Source organism: Myotis myotis, unplaced genomic scaffold (assembly GCF_014108235.1).
Source record: "Myotis myotis isolate mMyoMyo1 unplaced genomic scaffold, mMyoMyo1.p scaffold_m19_p_1, whole genome shotgun sequence".
Lineage (NCBI taxonomy): Eukaryota > Metazoa > Chordata > Mammalia > Chiroptera > Vespertilionidae > Myotis > Myotis myotis.
The window spans coordinates 149,530,047-149,549,673 of record NW_023416313.1 but is presented as its reverse complement, the minus strand read 5'-3'; the positions used below and the strand labels follow the sequence as shown (position 1 = coordinate 149,549,673).

At 42.0% G+C, this 19,627-nt stretch overlaps 2 protein-coding genes across 5 annotated transcripts in view; one reads left to right on the top strand and one right to left on the bottom strand.

Moving 5' to 3' along the window:
- The window catches only part of TOX4 (TOX high mobility group box family member 4), a 15,744-nt gene extending 10,333 nt beyond the window's left edge, over window positions 1-5,411 (top strand). For all 3 annotated transcript variants that reach the window (XM_036356279.1, XM_036356272.1, XM_036356288.1), the window contains 4 exons: window positions 386-466; window positions 819-1,559; window positions 2,680-2,843; window positions 3,545-5,411. In XM_036356279.1, the coding sequence (XP_036212172.1) occupies window positions 386-466; window positions 819-1,559; window positions 2,680-2,843; window positions 3,545-3,605 (1,047 nt within the window). In that variant the 3' untranslated portion in view covers window positions 3,606-5,411. The remainder of the gene's footprint in view (window positions 1-385; window positions 467-818; window positions 1,560-2,679; window positions 2,844-3,544) is intronic.
- Window positions 4,750-19,627, bottom strand: METTL3 (methyltransferase like 3). 2 transcript variants are annotated; one of them, XM_036356302.1, is made up of 11 exons: window positions 19,382-19,627; window positions 10,601-10,815; window positions 10,110-10,511; window positions 9,128-9,303; window positions 7,569-7,785; window positions 7,156-7,343; window positions 6,745-6,783; window positions 6,470-6,578; window positions 6,283-6,348; window positions 6,000-6,112; window positions 4,750-5,010 (listed from the first exon to the last, which is right to left on the bottom strand). In XM_036356302.1, exons 1-11 carry the CDS (start codon window positions 19,479-19,481, stop codon window positions 4,899-4,901), a joined length of 1,737 nt encoding a protein of 578 aa, XP_036212195.1. In that variant the 5' UTR covers window positions 19,482-19,627; the 3' UTR covers window positions 4,750-4,898. The 2 variants fall into 2 exon arrangements, with proteins under 2 accessions (XP_036212195.1, XP_036212204.1); XM_036356311.1 differs by lacking the exon at window positions 6,283-6,348.

Here is a 19,627-nt window from a genome sequence, read left to right as displayed (position 1 = left end):
CTGACATGAAGGCTGTCTTGATTACTAGCTTTCAAAAGTATATTCACTAAAAGGAATTGTCAGTATTCATTTTGAAAAATATATATATCTTGATTTTGGAGAGGGGGAGAGAGAGAGAGAAACATCAATGATGGGAAAGAATCATTGATTGGCTAACTCCTGCACGCCCACACTGGGGAGCAAGCCCACAATCTAGGCATATGCCCTGAATGGGAATCGAAACATGACCTCCTGGTTCATAGGTCGACACTCAACCACTGAGCAACACTGGCCAAGCTGGAGTTGTCAGTATTCAGATTGAGATTGTCATGCAGTGATGAATAATAGGATAATCAGTCTTTTCTAGGTGTTTGGGCACTTCTTAAACAGTTTTTCTTTCCTGCAGGTATATAAGAGGAAAACTGAGGCTGCCAAGAAAGAGTATCTGAAAGCTCTGGCTGCTTATAAAGACAATCAAGAGTGTCAGGTAAGAGGGTTATGGCAGATGGATATTTAAACCAATAAAAGATTTTTTCAAGCTGTTTATTAGTTATAATACCACCAAAAACCTGTGCAACCTCTTAACTAGTAGTTAAAGCTTAGAAATATATACAGCATGGTTTCCTGTTGTTCCCATCATAAATCTTACCAACCAGTCCTTGTGAGTTTATTTTCATTGTTTACTTTAGACAGGGTAGCACCCACAGCTGGTTTTTTCCTTTTTTTTTCTTTTTTCTTTTCAGTCTATCATTGTCTTTTGGGCGGTGATTAAAGTGAATATGTCTCAGGGAATACAGAAAATTTCTGAGTGACTTTTTTTTTTTCTGGTCTTCTTTTAGGCCACTGTGGAAACAGTGGAGCTGGATCCAGTGCCACCATCACAGACTCCTTCTCCACCTCCTGTTGCTACTGTTGACCCAGCATCTCCAGCACCAGCCTCAACAGAGCCCCCTGCTCTGTCTCCTTCCATTGTTGTTAACTCCACTCTTTCATCCTATGTGGCCAATCAGGCATCTTCTGGGGCTGGGGGTCAGCCTAATATCACCAAGTTGATTATTACCAAACAGATGTTGCCTTCATCTATTACCATGTCTCAAGGAGGGATGGTTACTGTTATCCCAGCCACAGTGGTGACCTCCCGGGGGATCCAACTAGGCCAGACCAGCACAGCTACTATACAGCCCAGTCAACAAGCCCAGATTGTTACTCGGTCAGTGTTGCAGGCAGCAGCAGCAGCTGCTGCTTCTATGCAGCTGCCTCCACCCCGACTACAACCTCCTCCATTGCAACAGATGCCTCAGCCCCCCACTCAGCAAGTGACCATCCTGCAGCAGCCTCCCCCACTCCAGGCCATGCAACAGCCTCCACCTCAGAAAGCTCGAATCAATTTACAGCAACAGCCACCTCCTCTGCAGATCAAGATTGTGCCTGGACCCACTCTGAAAATGCAGACCACCTTAGTCCCGCCAGCTGTGGAAAGTAGTCCTGAGCGGCCTATGAACACCAGCCCTGAGGCCCATACAGTGGAGGAGACCTCTACTGATACAATCTGTGAGATGATCACAGATGTGGTTCCTGAGGTGAGCCAGTTTTCAAGTCTTTCCTTTGATGATCAGTTTCCTCTGATGATCCAATAAAAGTAGGCGTTGCCATTAGCACTTAATGCTTGGCAACCAGGAGTATGAAACATCCTGTAAAGGACAGTTCCCACCCAGGATACTCCGTAGTGTTCTTGGTGAGAAGCATTAAGAGGACCTCCTTTCCCAGACGACTCCTTAACTAAGAAAAATACTGTGGTCTGACTAGAGAGGATACAACCCAAGCCCAGAGTTATTTTTTGGAGGTATCTACCCAAGGATCCTAAACTTTGGAGGTTTAAGTGCTTCCATTTCTCCTATATCTGGACTGCTTGGCTTGATGTTTTCAGTGGGGGACTAGCGGATATAGCTAGAAAAATTCAATTGGTTCATATCAATGAGTCCAGAGTGACAAACAGATGTCCATTACCCTAGCTTTAACTTACACATGACCAGTGGTTATTTTTAAGTATGGGTCTGAGACTAGCTCCACAATTGATGAAGCAGTAATTTTAAAGAAAAATAATCCTTCTATCAGGAGGAAACTATGAATTTGCAAGTTCTTCACATTTTCTAATGGCACATTTTGTCTTCTCTTAATTCTCGAAATCTTAGTTGAGGTGACCCAACCTCTTTTCACATTCTACTTTTGATTTTATATTTTCAGAGGAATATTATCCAAGTGTGGACTAAAGTCAGTGATGGGTAAGATTAAAATTAAAGAGAACAGTGACCCACCGTGCACACGTAAAACTAGTAGTTGACCCTCCACATACATGGATTCCTGACCTGGATCAAAAATAATGACCCTTTAACTGTGCAGGTAAATCTGCATACACTTGAGTGGACCCTCGCAGTTCAAACCTGAGTTGTTAAAGGGTCAGTATACCAGCATATGCCAGCATTCTCCTAATGGGAAGAAACTTCATGTCAGTCTGCTTGGCGAAGTTCTAAAACTGGATAAAAAGCAGGAGACCAAGAACTCATCTTCTTTAGAAATGTACCCCATATGTAGGGATGTTAACTCCTGTTTGCTCCATTAGGTCCCAAAGTTAATTTGACTAGTGTCTGGCAAGGTAGGTAACAAATCTAATCCATCTTTGGTGCTCTCTTCCTCTCACAGGTTGAGTCTCCTTCTCAAATGGATGTTGAATTGGTGAGTGGGTCTCCAGTGACAATCTCACCACAGCCTCGCTGTGTGAGGTCTGGTTGTGAGAACCCTCCCGTTGCGAGTAAGGACTGGGACAATGAATACTGCAGCAATGAATGTGTGGTGAAGCACTGCAGGTGAGTTATAGTTTCTCTTATAATTCAGGGGTTGCTAAAATTAACTGTTGGAAAACATGGTAACCCTGAGCATGTCAGTATTACCTTAGAGTATACCTTACCTTAGGTAAAGTAAGTTGGTATATACATGTATATGTCTACTAGACATGTAAGACTACTAGAAAAGTTCCCCTGCTTATAAAGCGCTTATATATATAATTGCTACACAAAGATAATTAGCAGTCACGCTTCTCAGGTACCACATTTACCTTTAGGTATGCTCTTTAAATGTATGATGACACATTAAGCAGTTAGTGACTGAATATTAGCTTTGCTTATCTCCTTAGTGCAAATCAGAACACTTAGGGAATTAGAATTTGAGGAGGAATGGATAAGTGATAAATAGCATAATAAGGTGCTAAGTATAGTATGGCAGGAGTTGGAGGAGTTCTGAAGATTTTGTCTATCTCCCCAAATTTTCTTGGGATTTATCTACATTCATGAAACAAGGCATTGGTATTTTCTATGTCAAATCCTCTTCAGTAAACTAGGATTGCCTATACTGCTGACTTTTAGGCCTGTTGCCCTAATATTTCTACTGAGTGATACCATTTCACTTTGATGCTATAGGTAGTGAACTGAGAACCTATTTATTTAAGACAGAGTTAAGAAAGAATACACTAAGCTATAATTCTGTTTATGTGTATCTTTTTTTCTCTTAGGGATGTCTTCTTGGCCTGGTTAGCCTCTAGAAATTCGAACACAGTGGTGTTTGTAAAATAGTCCTTCCTGTTCTCCAAGCCAGTGAAGATTTATCTGCCAGGAACATGTCCAAGACCCTGCTTTGAAAACTCAAGCCGGGCTTCTCATAGTACCTGAACTGAGCCCATGATGGTCCCTTCATGCTTCTCCCCTTTCCTCTCTTCAGCAAGGGGCCAGGCTATGGAGCAGGGTCATTGAGTTTGCTGTAATCTGGGGTTGCTCTTTACTTTCAAGTACAAGCAGAGATGCCAGTGATAATAGCAGAGGAAAGGGTGAAGGGGATATGGACAAGCAGAACATAGGGGTGGTGGGAAGGGGGGTGGTTTGAAGAAACTTGTTAGTATAATTGTCATAGGACTTGCCTAAAAGAGTAAAATTATGAGTACATATCAGCTTTGAGCCTACCACTGTGTGCACCATTTTAAAAGTAATTAAAGGTTGAATTAAAGGATACCTTTTAAACAGAGAGCTAGTAATATCACATCTATACATTGCTTTGAGAACAAAGGTTTTTCAATACAGTAGGCACACTGGGCTATAGGGAAAATAACATCATTTAGGATTTTCTTATTTATTCTTCTTTACAAATATTATTTTTATAGTCATTGTCTTTCCTTACCTCAGCTATCACAGTATCTGAGTGTGAAAGGCAGAATTCTACATGTTTAACAAGCGGTTTCACCGAAGTCTACAGTTGTATTCAGTTGTGTTTGATAAGCTATCTTTTAAAAAATATGCCAGAAGTGGTTTCACTTACATAATTTATATAAGCCTATTCTCTGCACACCCTAAGCATTTAAATTTAATCTAAAATGCACTTATTTCACTTTTCTTGAAAATTTAAGCGAAAGAATAGACTACCAAGCCACATAGTTGTAACAGAATCAGCAAATATTTAGAGCATATAGCCCTAGTGATAACCTTAAGGGAAACTCAAATCTTACCTTGAGAAATGCTGTCCCAGAGCCCCTTTTTTATTATCCTGTTCATGTAGTACTAATTACTAATCACTTCCATCCTATACTGTATAATCAACATTTTAATGCTTTCCATGCATTCATTTAGTTTGAACCCTTACCACAACCCAATGAAGTAGGTAATATTTCCAGTTTACATGATCAGGAATCATACTGAGGGATGAGTTACATGAGTTCACACACTGTTTAGTGGCAAAGCCAAAATCTGACCTCAGAATCCCTACTGAGATACAAACTTTTATTTAAATAATAAAAAAAGTTATGGTACAAATATTACTCTTTAGATGCAGCCTGCAGAGCCATATCTATGGATGCTTAGTTCTGTGAGGAAGTGCTTCTATAGATTTTTAGGTTTAGAGATGATACCATCTGGATACCGTTGCTTGAACCGGGCAACCACATCTGGATCTAGTAGGTGGATCCCATCCAGTTGGTTTCCAAGGGTGATCCTGAAGCAAGGGGAAAGATGGGGCAAACCAAAATTCCTGGAATTAAAAGGCTTAATATTGTTAAAATACTAATACCTTTTATTAAGACTGCCTATCATCTCATCAAATACTCTTTTTAAAAGACCTTAATAGAATAGTATGTGGAAGCATGACTGATTAGGAATGGGAAGAATCTGGTGGTAAAATAGGCAGGATCTGTGTTACTTAAGGGTTAATAACTGATGGCTAACCAGGCCTACTTTTCAAAGCTGTTGCTGCCAGTGAGTATTCCTTGGATAAGTACAATGCTAGCAGCATGTCTCTTATTTACTTTTTTAAAATTTATTTTTTTAATTGAATTTACTTAAAACCTGTATGGTTTTATGAACCAATGTCACCCAAATAAATTCAATTTAAAAATATTAATTAGCGTGTCTTTTAAAGCTCTACTAATAGAATGAAAGATATTAAAATTCTTGACAGATTAGATTCTTAGTAACCACCAGGGGAAAGATTCAAAACATCCATAGAGCCCTGACCAGTTTGGCTCAGTGGATAGAGCATTGGCCTCCGTACTGAAGGGTCCCAGGCTCAATTCCAGTCAAGGGCATGTACCTTGGTTGAGGGCACATCACCAGTGAGGGGTGTGCAGGAGGCAGCTGATCGATGTTTCTCTCTCATCGATGTTTCTAACTATCCCTCTCCCTTCCTCTCTGTAAAAAATCAATAAAATATATGTTTTTTAAAAAACCATAGACTAATAGGAATATCATTAGGTTGTAAAAGTGGAATCTAGAGAACAGTGGTTTGAATCCTAAAACCTATGGGATTTCCAATGAATGTTGCAGAACCCTGTAAAACAGTCTAAAATAAAATAACTTAGTCGGCTTATGAATCCTCTGAAGCCCATTTACAGAATACTGGAATATGATGTGAAACGCTACTAACTAATGTCCTTGACTATAAATACTTTTGCCCATGGGGGCTAACATGTTCTTTGGTCACCTTACCAGTTGGGTTGCACATTGTGAGGTCGTCCAAATAATTCAATCTTGCGAGTGCCAGGGGATAGTCTCTCAATCATGCCATATATTTCATCTGGTTTATGACTGGTAGAACGAACCTAGAAAATAAAGGGTCTAGCTACTTTTAAGTTACCCAAGATTGCAATTCTAGCCCTTTCCATTTATGTTTTAAGATCCAAATGAGAGAACTCGGGACAAGAATACCCTTGACCTCAATAACTAATATCAATTAAAATGTGAAAACGTTGGATGCCTGGGAAGCACATACCTCAGCTACGATCACATCACAATCCAGACCCTGGTTGAAGCCTTGGGGATTTCCTTTGACACCAACCTGCTCACCACAGAGAACAGATTACCTTATGAAGCCCTACATTTGAACTTTTTCTCAATAAGAAGTCACATAATTCCTCTATTTTGCTCCACCTAATGAATTGAACCCCACTGCTGCTCACCAAGCAGTGTTCCTTTCCATGGTTCAACCAGTGACCTGTACGGCCTGTCCGAATGATGCGTTGCAGCTGATTTGTCTTCACCCAGATAATTTCATCTACCCGTTCATAACTGTGGGGCATAAGAAAGAACTAGAGCTTTAATCAGGCTTTCACAGTTTAGGAGTAGTACCATCTACTCTACAGTGGTAAGGAATCACAGGAATACTCGGGGAGAAATAAACAGATATCTCAACTATAGCAATTATGTATTTCCCCCAAAGGAAAGCAACACTTACCCCCAGAGGTTCAGACATTCTCGGCCCAACTCCATGGCCCTAGAAAGAAAAAAGAGTTAAACAGCTACTTCCAAGCCTGTTTTTTCTTTCGCTTCAAGATATGTGTTGTTTTCAATAGATACTCAGTGAACATCATTACATGCAAGACACCATTAAGGCAACAGGATGATTTAAGAATGTAAAAACAAAACAGTATCCATTCTCAGTGGCCTTACCTTTCACAAGGAACAAATGTAAAGTTAAATAGGACTTAAGGTATAATTTGTTATAAATAAGCATTAGGTCTCAGTAGGAAAAAAAAGGCTGACTCAATCTTAATAGCACAGCTAGGAAAACCCAGGATTTTATCCCCACCCAGTACTCACTCTGTACTATTCCTGCCCATAACTACACATCTTTGAACTGCATTACCTGCCTGTGACCCAGAGGAAGAGAAAGCCATCATCCTGCAGTACTGGTATGTTGAGCCTGCGCATCTCATCATCTGTCAGGGTCCCATAGGGCAGCTCCATGTGAATATCCCAGGGTGGGTCAGCCATCACAACTGCAAACTTGCCCAAGATACTGACGTCCAGGTAGCGGATATCACAACAGATCCACTGCATGAGGTGGTATTTGGTCATCTTCCCTTCCTCCACTCTGAGATTCATGGCCCCAGTCCCTCTTTTCCAACTATTTTCCTACTCCCTTTTAAGCATATCTATCCCACTCCATTCCCAATCAGCAAAACAAACTGCTAATTATGCCCTGCTTTCCTACATGTATGGCTGCCCTATTCAGATTAAGTCCATAAATTGAGGTAAGTTTTCTTAGCCAACAGGTACCTGAGGTGGGAAGAGTCGATCTACATTGGAATCACCTCCAACACTCTGTGTGAGAGCAAGCTCCTGGCTTGGTGTATGATCTTTGCTCCCAGGAGCCTCAGAATCCATGCAAGCATCAATTTCATAGTGAACATATTTGCAGGTATCCATGTGGAAACATGTATTCAGGAAAGAGCAGTCACCTAATGACTCATCAGTGTGTTTATTGATGATTCTCCTGGGGAAATAAAAAGATAAAATCAGAATCAAGATAGTGTTCCACAGTCAGAGCCAACAGTTCAAGTAACAAATTGTTTCACAATTTCCTATCTACCAATTTTCTCTATTGTTAGAGCTTCCTTCAAGAGTTTTCAGAGAAGGGGGAGGCCAGGGGACATGAAAATCCGTAATTCACACTAATGAAGAGTTTTAATTCCTCTCTGAGCAAAGACATAACTTGCTTATGACAGGAAAGAAGAAAGGGCTTGCTGGTTAGAGCAGTATAACACTAACCTAAGAGCCCAGAATCCTGTTTCTCCTAAGATAATCTTCCTTCCAAAGAACTTTAACTTGCACTGGGGCTCAGAGATAGAAGTGCCTTGCTATTGCAAGAAAGGAGCATTAAAAAAACACATACTTGGCCCTGGCCAGTTTGGGTCAGTGGATAGAATATCGGCCTGCAGACCAACAAGTCCTGGGTTCAATTCCAGTCAAGAGCACATACCTCGGTTGGGTTACAGGCTCCTCCCCGGCCTGGACCCTGGGCAGGGCACGTGCAGGAGGCAACCCATCGGTGTTTCTCTCACATCAATATTTCTCCCTGTCTTTCCCTCTCTTTTCCACTTTCTCTAAAGATCAGTGGGAAAATATCATTGGGTGAAGATTAAGAAAACAACAAAATAAACCCCACACACTTGCATTTACTTGGGAGTCCAGCCTGTATTCCTCCCACAGAACACTACTTCTAAAAGTATACTTTCAGCCCAGCTGGTGTGGCTCAGAGGTTGAGCATGACCCAGAAACCAAGAGGTCACCAGTTCAATTCCCAGTCAGGGCACATGCCTGGGGTGCAGGCTTGATCCCCAGCAGGAAGCGTGCAGGAGGCAGCCAATAGATGATGTTTCTCTCTCATCAATATTTCTATCTCTCTATCCCCCTCCCTCTCTAAAAATAAATAAAACATAATTTTTAAAAAGTATACTTTCAGAATCTGGAGGTCTTTGACAAACTATTGAAACCTTTTTCTTTTTCAAATATAATTTTATTGATTTCAGAGATAAAGAGGGAGAGAGAGATAGACATCAATGATGTCTCTCAACATCAATGAGAGAATCATTGATCAGCTGCCTCCTGCACGCCCCGTACTGGGGATTAAGCATGCAATCCTGGACATGTGCCCTGACGGTGATCTCCTGGTTCAAAGGTCGACGATATTCAACTGCTGAGCCATGCTGGCCAGGACATAGGAAAACCATTTAATAACAGGATTAAATACATAATCCCAATGATTGGAAGCAACGTGCTGAAAAGGAATGACTATTTCTAGGAGACCCATCCCACCTCTCTCCCTCTCAAGAGACCTGAAGTGCAGCTTGCGACAGGGCCGATCAGCATCACTGGCTTTCATACACTCCTCCTTGGTTCCATAGTCACAGAACTCTTGCACTTGGGCCCGACCTCGTGACCGAAACTTTTCGACAATGGATTGTTCCTTGGCTGTTGTAGTATTTAATAGCTCTAGAATCTCCTGACTGACCTATGACAGAAGAAGCTTTGGACTTAACAGGGTTTGTAGGTAAAATTAGTCTTAAACCACCTGTGTAAATTCTACTTGATAATACCTGTAATGCCCACCAAAACCACTTACGTTAGGTACTGAACCAAGGCACAATGAACTCTACTGTCAATTTAACTTGTCAAATTCACACACCTAGAAGTAGCAAATGGAGAGAACTCATGTGGTTCCATTACTTATACCAAGAACCACTATACAGTAAAGTCTTCAACATTGTTGATAGGTTTTGTAACTTTAAGTGAAAAAATGTATAACTAATTTTACCATAGGCTAATTGATATAAACAAAGTTCTTGTATGTGCCCTGAACCCACAACCTTGGTGTATTAGGACACTGCTCTAACCAACTGAGCTACCCAGCCAGAACTGGATTCCCCTGACCTTGATCTTATGATTCTTCCAAACAGATCCAATAACAAAGATTCTCTAAATCCGAATTTCTAACATTGACATTATTAGCATTTAGGGCTGGATAATTCTTTGTTGTATGGGGGTTGTCCTACTATGACTGTAGGATGTTTAGCAGTATCCCTTGCCTCAACCCACTAGATGCCTGTAGCACTCCCCTGTATTGAGACAACCAAAAATGTCTCCAGACATTGCCAAATGTCCTCTGTAAGGAGGGAGGAAGGCAAAATCATCCCCTGTTGAGAACCACTGTTCTAAACCTTCAATTCTAAGAATTGCTCCTTGTGCCAGGGGTAAATTCCTCTCAACCAAAGTTATAATCCCAAGTATATGTATGAAAACATTTCCATCTGCCCCTACCTTCTTGCTCTGTTGTTCTTTAGTAGACTGTTGGTTCAGAAGGCTTTCTATCTCCAGGTCAACATCTGAGGCAGCATGTTTCCTTGATTTCTTGGTTGGCTCCTTGGCTGTTTCTGATGCTGAAGAAGCCAGACCAGAGGCCAAAGAGCTAGCAAAGGCAGCTACTGTGGTCGAGTCCTGTTCTGCACGCCGCTTCTGACCTGTGATAGTCCCTGTTACCTCCCCAGAGCCCTTTTCTGCAACAGCGACCATCATGGCAGAGAGCTTGGAATGATCAGCATAGGTCACAAGAGTAGGATTTGCATCATCTTGTAGGAGACCTCGCTTTACCTCAATCAACTCCTGAGCTGCAAACTTCTGTAGGAGGCTTTCCACCCCTTCTTGAGTAGCAGGGGCATCTGGCTAGGGAAGGAAGAGAAAGCAGTAAGACACTGACCATGAACTTAAGAAAAGAAGTGGTAGATCCCAACCCTGTCTTATCAGGTCATTACCGTGGAGATGGCAAGACAGATGGACACAGCATCAGTAGGCAATGTTAGGGATAGGTCAGAGAGATGGTGTAGCAACTTCTTCTCCAGTTCAGGGTCTGTAGCTAATTCAGGAACTGAAGCTGTGCTGGACTTGGAGCCACCAGAAGTGGGTACAGTAGGCACTGGGCTGTCACTGCGGAAGGTTGGAGACAGTGCTGCCTCTGGATTCCGTAGATCTAGGAATGAAGAGAATATAAACTGAAAAACGGTGCCCTGGCTGGTTTGGCTCAGTAGATAGAGCATCAGCCTGTAGACTGAAGGGTCCCAGGGTCGAGTCTGGTCAAGGGCACATGCCCGGGTTTCCGGCTCCATCCCCAGTGTGGGGCATGCAGAAGGCAGCCGATCGACGATTCTCTCTCATTGATGTTTCTATCTCTCCCTCTCCCTTCCTCTCTGAAATCAATATATATATATATTTTTTAAAAAAGGGGCAACCACTGCCAGCCTATATATTCCTCGGGAGTCAAATTCTCCAGCATTCACAGTACACAGTTCTTTCATTTCATGGGGGAAATCCTCCGACCAAATTTAGCACTAGATAACTTTTCCTCACACATATTTAAGCATTCATTCACTGCTTTGCCAGGATAATCCTCAATTCTCTGGGAAGAGCTCACTTTTTCTCTATTGAATGAGAGTTTTCATAATTCCTTGTCCTTCATGTACTTTACAGAAAATGAGCAGCATGGTAGATTTAAATGTCCATACCAACTCCATTCAAGCTATTCTAAGTGACAACTGATATAATCAACCTGAATCTAAAAGCCAGAAATATTTTCAATAACCTAAACTATGATAAAATCTCTCTGAGGAATGGAGTTTAAATGTTTATGAATTAAGGCCACTAGACATCAGAAGATATACAAAATGACAGTGTTAGAGGTTAGAATAATGGGACCTTTAACATCAAACATAAAAATCTTATAAAACTTTGCTGAAGCCTAGTCACAAAATATTTCCTGACTGTATTTTTTTTAAAATCTATTTTTGCCCTAGCCGTTTTGGCTCAGTGGATAGAGCATCTGCCTGCGGACCAATGGGTCCTGGGTTCGATTCCGGTCAAGGGCACGTACCTTGGTTGCAGGCTCCTCAGATCCTGGCCCTGGTGGGAGGCAACCAGTCGATGTGTTTCTCTCACATCAATGTTTCTCTCTGTTTTTCCCTTTCTCTTCCACTATCCCTAAAAATCAATGGAAAAATATCCTCAGATAAGGATTAACAAGAAACAAAAACCAAACAAATCTATTTTTATTGATTTTTAGAAAGAGAGGAAGGGAAAGGGAGAGAGAAATATCGATGTGAGATTGGCACATCAGCTGCCTCCTGCACACCCTGAACTGGTTGAACGGGCAAGCTTTTGGTGTGTGGGACCACTCCCAACCAACTGAGCCACACCAGCCAGGGCCAGATGAAATATTAAGCTCCGGACCTATCCTGGAATTCTGTTAAATTAAATATTATAAGGTATAAATGAGGCATTAGTTTACATGTAAAAATATTTTGATTACTTGGAAATTTCCACTCTCATGGAACTAACTTTAGTAAAATTTGACTCAGAAATTCCAAGGACATCAGAGCTGAACTATACCAAACAATTTGTTGGAATAGTTAACATTTTATGAAAATAAGTTATACCCTATTTGGAAAACAGATTCCACAATTCCATATTAGCTGCAAATTTTAAATAATTGACGTAACTTTCTTCACCTTGATTACTTATAATTCCTTTATGTTCTGCTGAATCTTAACTAGAACTCAGATGAACTGATAAAAGTTCCTTGTGGCAAAAAGGTGTTATGCAGATGGAAGAGTCATGGGAGCACTTTGAAGGCCAGGATGAGAAAGAGTTTGAGAGCAACTGACTTAAGCTAAAAATATATATTAAATATAAGTGACAGTTACTACTTAGCTTACTTGAAAAACTATAGGCAAAATTCCTGCATTGAACAGGACTGATTTGGTGACTACTGAAATCCCTTGCAATTCAGAAATTCTACAAATGTAATAAATTTGAGCTAAAATACTCCTATTACATTTTACACTAGGATCAAACTGATTTTTTATTTTTATCAAGTATAAAATTCTTTTAAAGTAAACAAAAATTTCTTTCTTTCTTTTTTTTTTAGGGCATGATGGTCAATCTTTATTATATAAGATTTCTTTTTTCAATAATCTAATACATTTACAATCTTCTATTTAATTTTTTTAAGTTTTGAATGTTGTTGATTTTTTTATAAAGTTGCAGTAAAACACACATAAAATTGATCACCTTAGCCATTTCTAACTGTACAGTTCAGTAGTGTTAAGTACAGTCAAATTGAATTTTTTCACCTTGCACAAATGAAACTCTGTATCCATTTAGCAGCAACATCCCCTAACCCCTAACAACTGCATTCTGATTTCTCTTTCTTTGAATTTGAATACTCTAGTCTAGATACTTCATAGAAGTGCAATCATACAGTATTTACCTTTTTGTGACTGGCTCCAAACAAAAATTTCTTAAGCAACCCAACTAAGAATAATCAATGATAAATTTCATTAAGGCAAAACAAAAACAAAAAGTACAAGGTGCTTTAAAAATGAGGATTTCAGGCATCGCATCCACAAATTGTTTTATATATAACTAGAGGCCCAATGCATTCAGGCACGAGGGGAGTGGAAGGGGGGGGAGAGGGGGCCCCTCAGCCCGGCCTGCGCCCTTTTGCAATCCGGGACCCCTTACTCCTAACCACCTGCCTGCTCGCTCCTAGCTGCTTGGCTCATCACCCCTTAGTGCTGGCCAGCCATGAGCCCTGCATTGAGCGTCTGCCCCCCGGTGGTCAGTGTGTGTCATAGCAACCGGTCGTTCTGTTCATTCTGCCATAATGGTCACTGGGTTTTTATATAGATAGATACTTGACCTTTTTATTTATTTATTTTTATATAAGTACAAATTAGAGACTTATGGGGTTGGTCTTTGTTTTTTAAAAAAATATTTTTTTTATTGATTTCAGAGAGGAAGGGAGATGGGGAGAGAGATAGAAACATCAATGATGAGAGAAAATCATTGATCGGCTGCCTCCTGCATGCCCCCAACTAGGGACCGAGCCCACAACCTGGGCCTGTGTCCCTGACTGGAATTGAACCTGGGACCCTTAAGTCCACAGGCCAACACGCTATCCACTGAGCCAAACCAGCCAGGGCCAAAACATTCTTTAAAAAAAATAAATTGATAGAGAGGGAGGAGAGAGATACATCGATGTGAGAGAGATACATCAATCAGATGCCTCCTGTTGAACCTGAAACCTGTGCATGTACCCTGACCGGGAATCAAACCGGTGACTTTTTGGTGCATGGGATGATGTTCAACCAACTGAGCCACACTACCCAGAGCTCAAAAACACTTATTGCCCTGGCTGGGTAGCTCACTTGATTGAAGCGTTGTCCTGAAGTGCCGAAGTTCTCTTGGGTTCAATCCCTGGTCAGGGCACATACAGGAATCAACTAACAGGTGCATGAATAGAAGGAACAGCAAATTGATGTCTCTCTCTCTAAAATCAATTTTTTAAAAAGTGACTTTCGCTCTGAAAAAAATTCTTATTAATTTAATCTAATCAAAATTCTGTTTGGGAACATACTTATTCACTACCATATTATTTTTCATTACTGCCACAAAAAAATGGTTCTTCAGACACTTGGCTTAAATATATAATAATACCACATTATTTTTATGATAAAGTTCTCTATTAACTTTATTTTAAATGAAGTCAAGAGCTAGCAGTTCACATAAAAAAAGTAACCCATTTGACATTATTATACCTGCTATTATATTTAAAATAACAATATATAGCCCTGGCTGGTGTTTCTCAGTGGTTATTGTTGCCCAGAGGGGCTCAAGTTCAATTCCCTGTCAAGGGCAGGTACCTGGGTTGCAGGTTCAACCACCGGCCCTGGTCAGGGCACATGCAGGAAGCATCGGATCAGTGTGTCTTTCTCACTCTCTCATGTCCTTATGTCAATATTTCTCTCTTTCCTCTTTCCCCTCTTATCCCATCCCTTCCAGTTGCTAAAAAAAATCAATGGGAAAAGTACCCTCACTCTCTAGTGAGGAATAACAACAAAAACAAAAAAACACCACAAACATTTAAAATAACAATGTATAAATTTGGTTAGATGTTAATCCTCTCAATTTCTTTCCTACCAACTTTTCATGCAAATGTTATTTGCTATTTCTAAATTAGACTACATGGAATCTAGACAGGAAACTCTCAGTAAAAAAAAAATTGGAAATAAAGCAAATGAGCTGAGGGCAGCAATGTAAGACTTCAAATGACGTTGAGGGATAAGAAAGCCATCAGGGGAGATTAAAAATGGCAGCAGAGTAGGAAGATGTTGCACAGACATGCTCCCAGGAACAAACTGGAATTACAACTGAAATACGGAAAGGCTTCCTGAATAATCAACGGAAAACTCACAGGAGAGAACCCTGATACCCAAGGACCAAAGGTGGAGACCCACCGCATAGAGACTGGTAGGAGGGGCGGAGGCGCGAAAGGGCTGGCCGGACACCCACAGAAGGCAACTGAAGTCCTGGAGAGATATCTCAGCTTGCGGGGGGGGGGGGGGGGGGGGGGGGGGGGGCGGGGCGGGGGGTGCCACTGAGAACTCTGGGACCTAAGCCCGAAGCTGGGCTCCCCAGCAGAGAGCACCAAACTGAGGAGGGTACCCACATAACATCTAGCTGTGAAAAGCAGTGGGGTGCTGTCTGCCAGGGGTGGCAGCTGAAAGTCCAGGCACCCTCTTAAAGGGCCAACACACAAAAATTCCCTGTGGAGCCATCCACCTTGTGCTCCAGCAGAGGGAGGGTGAAGTGGACTGGAGCTGTGAGAGCAGAACCCAGGACTGGGGAATTGGGGGACAGAGCTCAGAAGGCAGACACCCCAAGTTTCCTGGGCTGAGCCATTCCCTCACACAGCGGAGGACATCTTTCCCACACAGACATCTGCCTTGCCTGGGGGGAAGACAGCCCACACACCCTATTTGAAAACACCTTGTCCTGAGGCCACTTAAGAGATTAAAAGTAACAATTAGCCTCCAGGCAGAAAACAACTGCCCCACTCTGTGGAAAAAACCCTCGCCACTCCTGAGGATAATTGGGGCAATTCAAATTGGAATCCTATTAGTCTGTAGACCAGTGGTTCTCAACCTTGGCTGCACATTAGTATCACCTGGGAATCTTTTTTAAAATCCTGATTTCTGGCCCTAGCTGGTTTGGCTCAGTGGATAGAGCGTCGGCCTGCGGACTGAAGGGTCCCAGGTTCAATTCTGGTCAAGGGCATGTACCTTGGTTGCGGGTGTGTGGGAGGCAGCTGATCGATGTTTCTCTCTCATCGATGTTTCTAACTCTCTATCCCTTTCCCTTCCTCTCTGTAAAAAAATCAATAAAATATATATTTTTTAAAAAATCCTGATTTCTGGGCCTCATCCTCCAGAAATTCTGTTTCTTTGTTATGGGGTGGGGCAACATTAGTAACAAAGAAACAGAATTTCTGGAGGATGAGGCCCAGAAATTAGGATTTAAAAAAGATTCCCAGGTGATTCTAATGTGCAGCCAAGGTTGAGAACCACTGCTGTAGACAGAGGCAGTATCTGGAGGCTTTGAGTCTTTGCTTGATCCAATTAGTCAGAAACAGCCTTTAACACTGTCCTGCAGGATCGGGCACACACTGGCAGTCAGACATCCCCCAAAGGGTGCCGGATTGTGAGAGGGTGCAGGCCGGGCTGAGGGACACCCCACCCCCCAGTGCATGAATTTCAAGCACCAGAACTCTAGTTGGTTAATAACATACAAGTTTCAGGTGTACATTTTTATAATACAACATCTGTATACTCCATTGTGTGCTAAGGAAAATGTTTTTGTTTTTTTAAATATATTTGATTGATATTTTTTTTTTTTTACAGAGAGGAAGGGAGAGGGATAGCGAGTTAGAAACATTGATGAGAGAGAATTATCGATCAGCTGCCTCCTGCACACCCCCTACTGGGAATGTGCCCGCAACCAAGGTACATGCCCTTGACTGGAATCGAACCTGGGACCCTCCAGTCCGCAGGCCAAAGCTCTATCCACTGAGCCAAACCAGCTAGGGCGAAAGCGTTTTTTTTAATAATTAAACCTACTGATACTATGGAGAATGAAATCACATAAACATTTTACTTTCTCCAGTTAGTAACCAAATTTAGATCTTCTTTGAGCAATGTATAATTTTTATTAAAGGGAGCAATAAGTCTGTAAAATGAACCACTTTTTTTTTGTTAATCCTCACCCAAGGATATTTTCCCATTGATTTTTAGAGAGAGTGGAAGGGAGGAGAAGAGACAGAGAGAAACAGCGATGTGAGAGACACATCAACTGGTTGCCTCCTACATGTGCCCTGATAAGGGCCAGGTATGAATCTGCAACTGAGGTACGTGCCTTGACCAGGAATCAAACCAGAGATCCTTCAGCCAACACTCTAACCATTGAGAAACTGGCCAGGGAAAGCCCTGCTATTTTTAATGCAGGCTTTTGCAGAAAGCAAAGTTTTTCAGGAACGCATATATATACATATAACATATGTATATAGTAGAAATGCCTCGAATCATATCCTTCCAGAATGCTGTTTTTGAAAAAGTTGATGAAATACTTTAATTCCAGTTATAGGAGTCTATAATAAATTAAGAAGCAATTGGGGACCCAAGCTAGGTAGTTCAGTTGGTTAGAGCATTATCTGATAAACTAAGGTTGTAGTTTCAATCCCTGGTCAGGGCACATACAAGAATCAACCAATGAATGCATAAATAAGTGGAACAAATCAATGTTTCTCTCTCTCTCTCCCTTCCTCTCTCTCTCTCTCTAAAATCAGTAATTAAAAAATAAAAGAAGCAATGGGTCATTTGTCTATGATAGTGATGTAACTGTTATATTTTCTATCTAAAATTGATATGCATGTCGCCTGACCAGCATGGCTCAGTAGTTAGAGCATCAGCCTGCAGACTGAAGGGTCCCAGGTTCAATTCTGGTCAAGGGCACATGCCTGGGTTGCAGGCTCGATCCCCAGTGTGGGGTATGCAGGAGGCAGCCAATCAATGATTCTCTCCCATCATTGATGTTTCTATCTCTCTCCCTCTCCAAAAATCAATAAAATCAATAAAAAATAAATAAAACAAAAAATAAATTGATATGCAAATATAAAAGGCTCAGAAACAGAGGAAACCAAAGAATAAGAAAAAAACAAACCAGAAAACTGATCTACAAGAGGTCAAAACCTTAAGTTTATATACCAAGAAAAGAAAGTCTGCCTCTTGGGTAATTCAGTAACTACTCCAATACTTAACTACTAATTAATCCCTGACGATATGACTTGCACTTCTTCCTCCACTCACCCTACCCTCTTAACTTCTTTTTTAATTATCTAAGTACAATATAGCCCTCAAAACTAAATTCCAGCCCTAGCCAGTTTGGCTCAGTGGATAAAGCATCAGCCTGTGGACCAAAGGGTCCCGGGTTTGATTCTGGTCAAGGGCAGGTACCTTGGTTGCAGGCTTCTCCCGCCAGGGCCCTGACTCTCACATAGATGTTTCTCTCTGTCTTTCCCTCTCTCTTCCATTCTCCCTAAAAATCAATGGAAAAATATTCTCGGGTGAGGATTAACAAAAACAAACAAACATAAACAAACAAACAAAGAAATGTGATTAAATGTTAAAAAAATAATTCCAAGAGTCAACCTCTCCATAATGCCTTCACTGACTAAACCAACCCTTGTTAGTTCTCCTCTCACTGCACTCTTGTGGACATTTTACATGTGTCATACCCTTTATCCCCAACTAAATTTCAGATTCCTTGAGAGCATGGTCAATGTCACACTTATTTTGTCTAACTGCACTCATGCACACTGACTCAATCGATATTTATTTATTATGGTGTGAGAGTCCTGCCAGGGCATCCAGTTCCAAGGGCCAGAATGTGTGCATGGTCCTGAATATGTTGACAAGATTTAGTGATGGATTTGAATATACTGAGAAACACTGGAATAACCTACCACAATAGTGGTACAGAGATTCGCTCTTCTTGTAGAGCTTTTATCATTGACCTGCCTTAGATAGTTCAGAGACTGTACTGGGAATGGGTGGTGAGGTTCCTTCGTTTTACCACTGTGACACTGAAGCAGGGCTGGGGGGGATTAAAAAACAAACAAAAAACGAATGCTTTCAGATTCCTGCTCCGTGTGTAAGTGACTGAAACAATGCCAGTTCCTCAGCTGATTGCGCTACACCAACTCTGTGAGGGCACTGAAATGGGCACCATGGATCACAAGGCCCAGTGCTTGCTCTCACTGTGCCCACAGTCGCCAAGAAAAGGCCACTGCAAACCAGTCCCCAGAACCTCGGGGAGAACAAAACGCCGCGGAAGCAACAGGAAGAGAGGACGTTCTGTGCCAAGGAACGGGGCCTCTTGGAGACTTAAGGGGAATCAGGCAGGTGCGCCACGGGGCCCGGGCGTCAGGGCCGGGAAAGCGAACGGAGCGACCCGACGCCCGGGTGGGAACCTCGACTCCTTGCAGGAAGGCGAATGTCTGTGCTGCTGAGGCGAGAGAGGGAGCACCAACGCAGGAGGCGTTAAAGAAACAGCCACTTGGAGAAGGGCTTCCACTCGGGAGCTGTCTTTCTCTCCAAGTCCCCTCCCTCCCATCCCGGCTAAGCACCGGCCGGAGACACGCGCCTCACCCAAGTGCCCCGAGTCCTGCTTCCGCCTCCGCTGCAGCCTCTCCCGCAGCGAGTCCAGCTGCTTTTTGTGGGCCTGGATAGAGCTCCACGTGTCCGACATCCTTGTCTCCCAGCCTGGACAAGTCTCGAATCAGGCGCGGGAGACTAGCACCTCCCAGTTGAAGCTCCGAGAAAATCTAATTCTCACACGGACACCTCAAGGCTAAACGGAAAGAGGTCCCGGCGTTGCGCTAAATGAAAAGCCAC

What these genes read in the sequence shown, in the direction of transcription:
- METTL3 (XM_036356302.1), bottom strand. Translation starts at nt 19,481, where the DNA reads ATGTCGGACACGTGGAGCTCTATCCAGGCCCACAAAAAGCAGCTGGAC. An exon ending in AAGAACAACAGAGCAAGAAG is followed by an intron (nt 9,304 to 10,109) that starts GTAGGGGCAGAT and finishes CTTCTGTCATAG; the next exon opens with GTCAGTCAGGAGATTCTAGA. An exon ending in GTGATGTGATCGTAGCTGAG is followed by an intron (nt 6,113 to 6,282) that starts GTATGTGCTTCC and finishes TTTATTTTCTAG; the next exon opens with GTTCGTTCTACCAGTCATAA.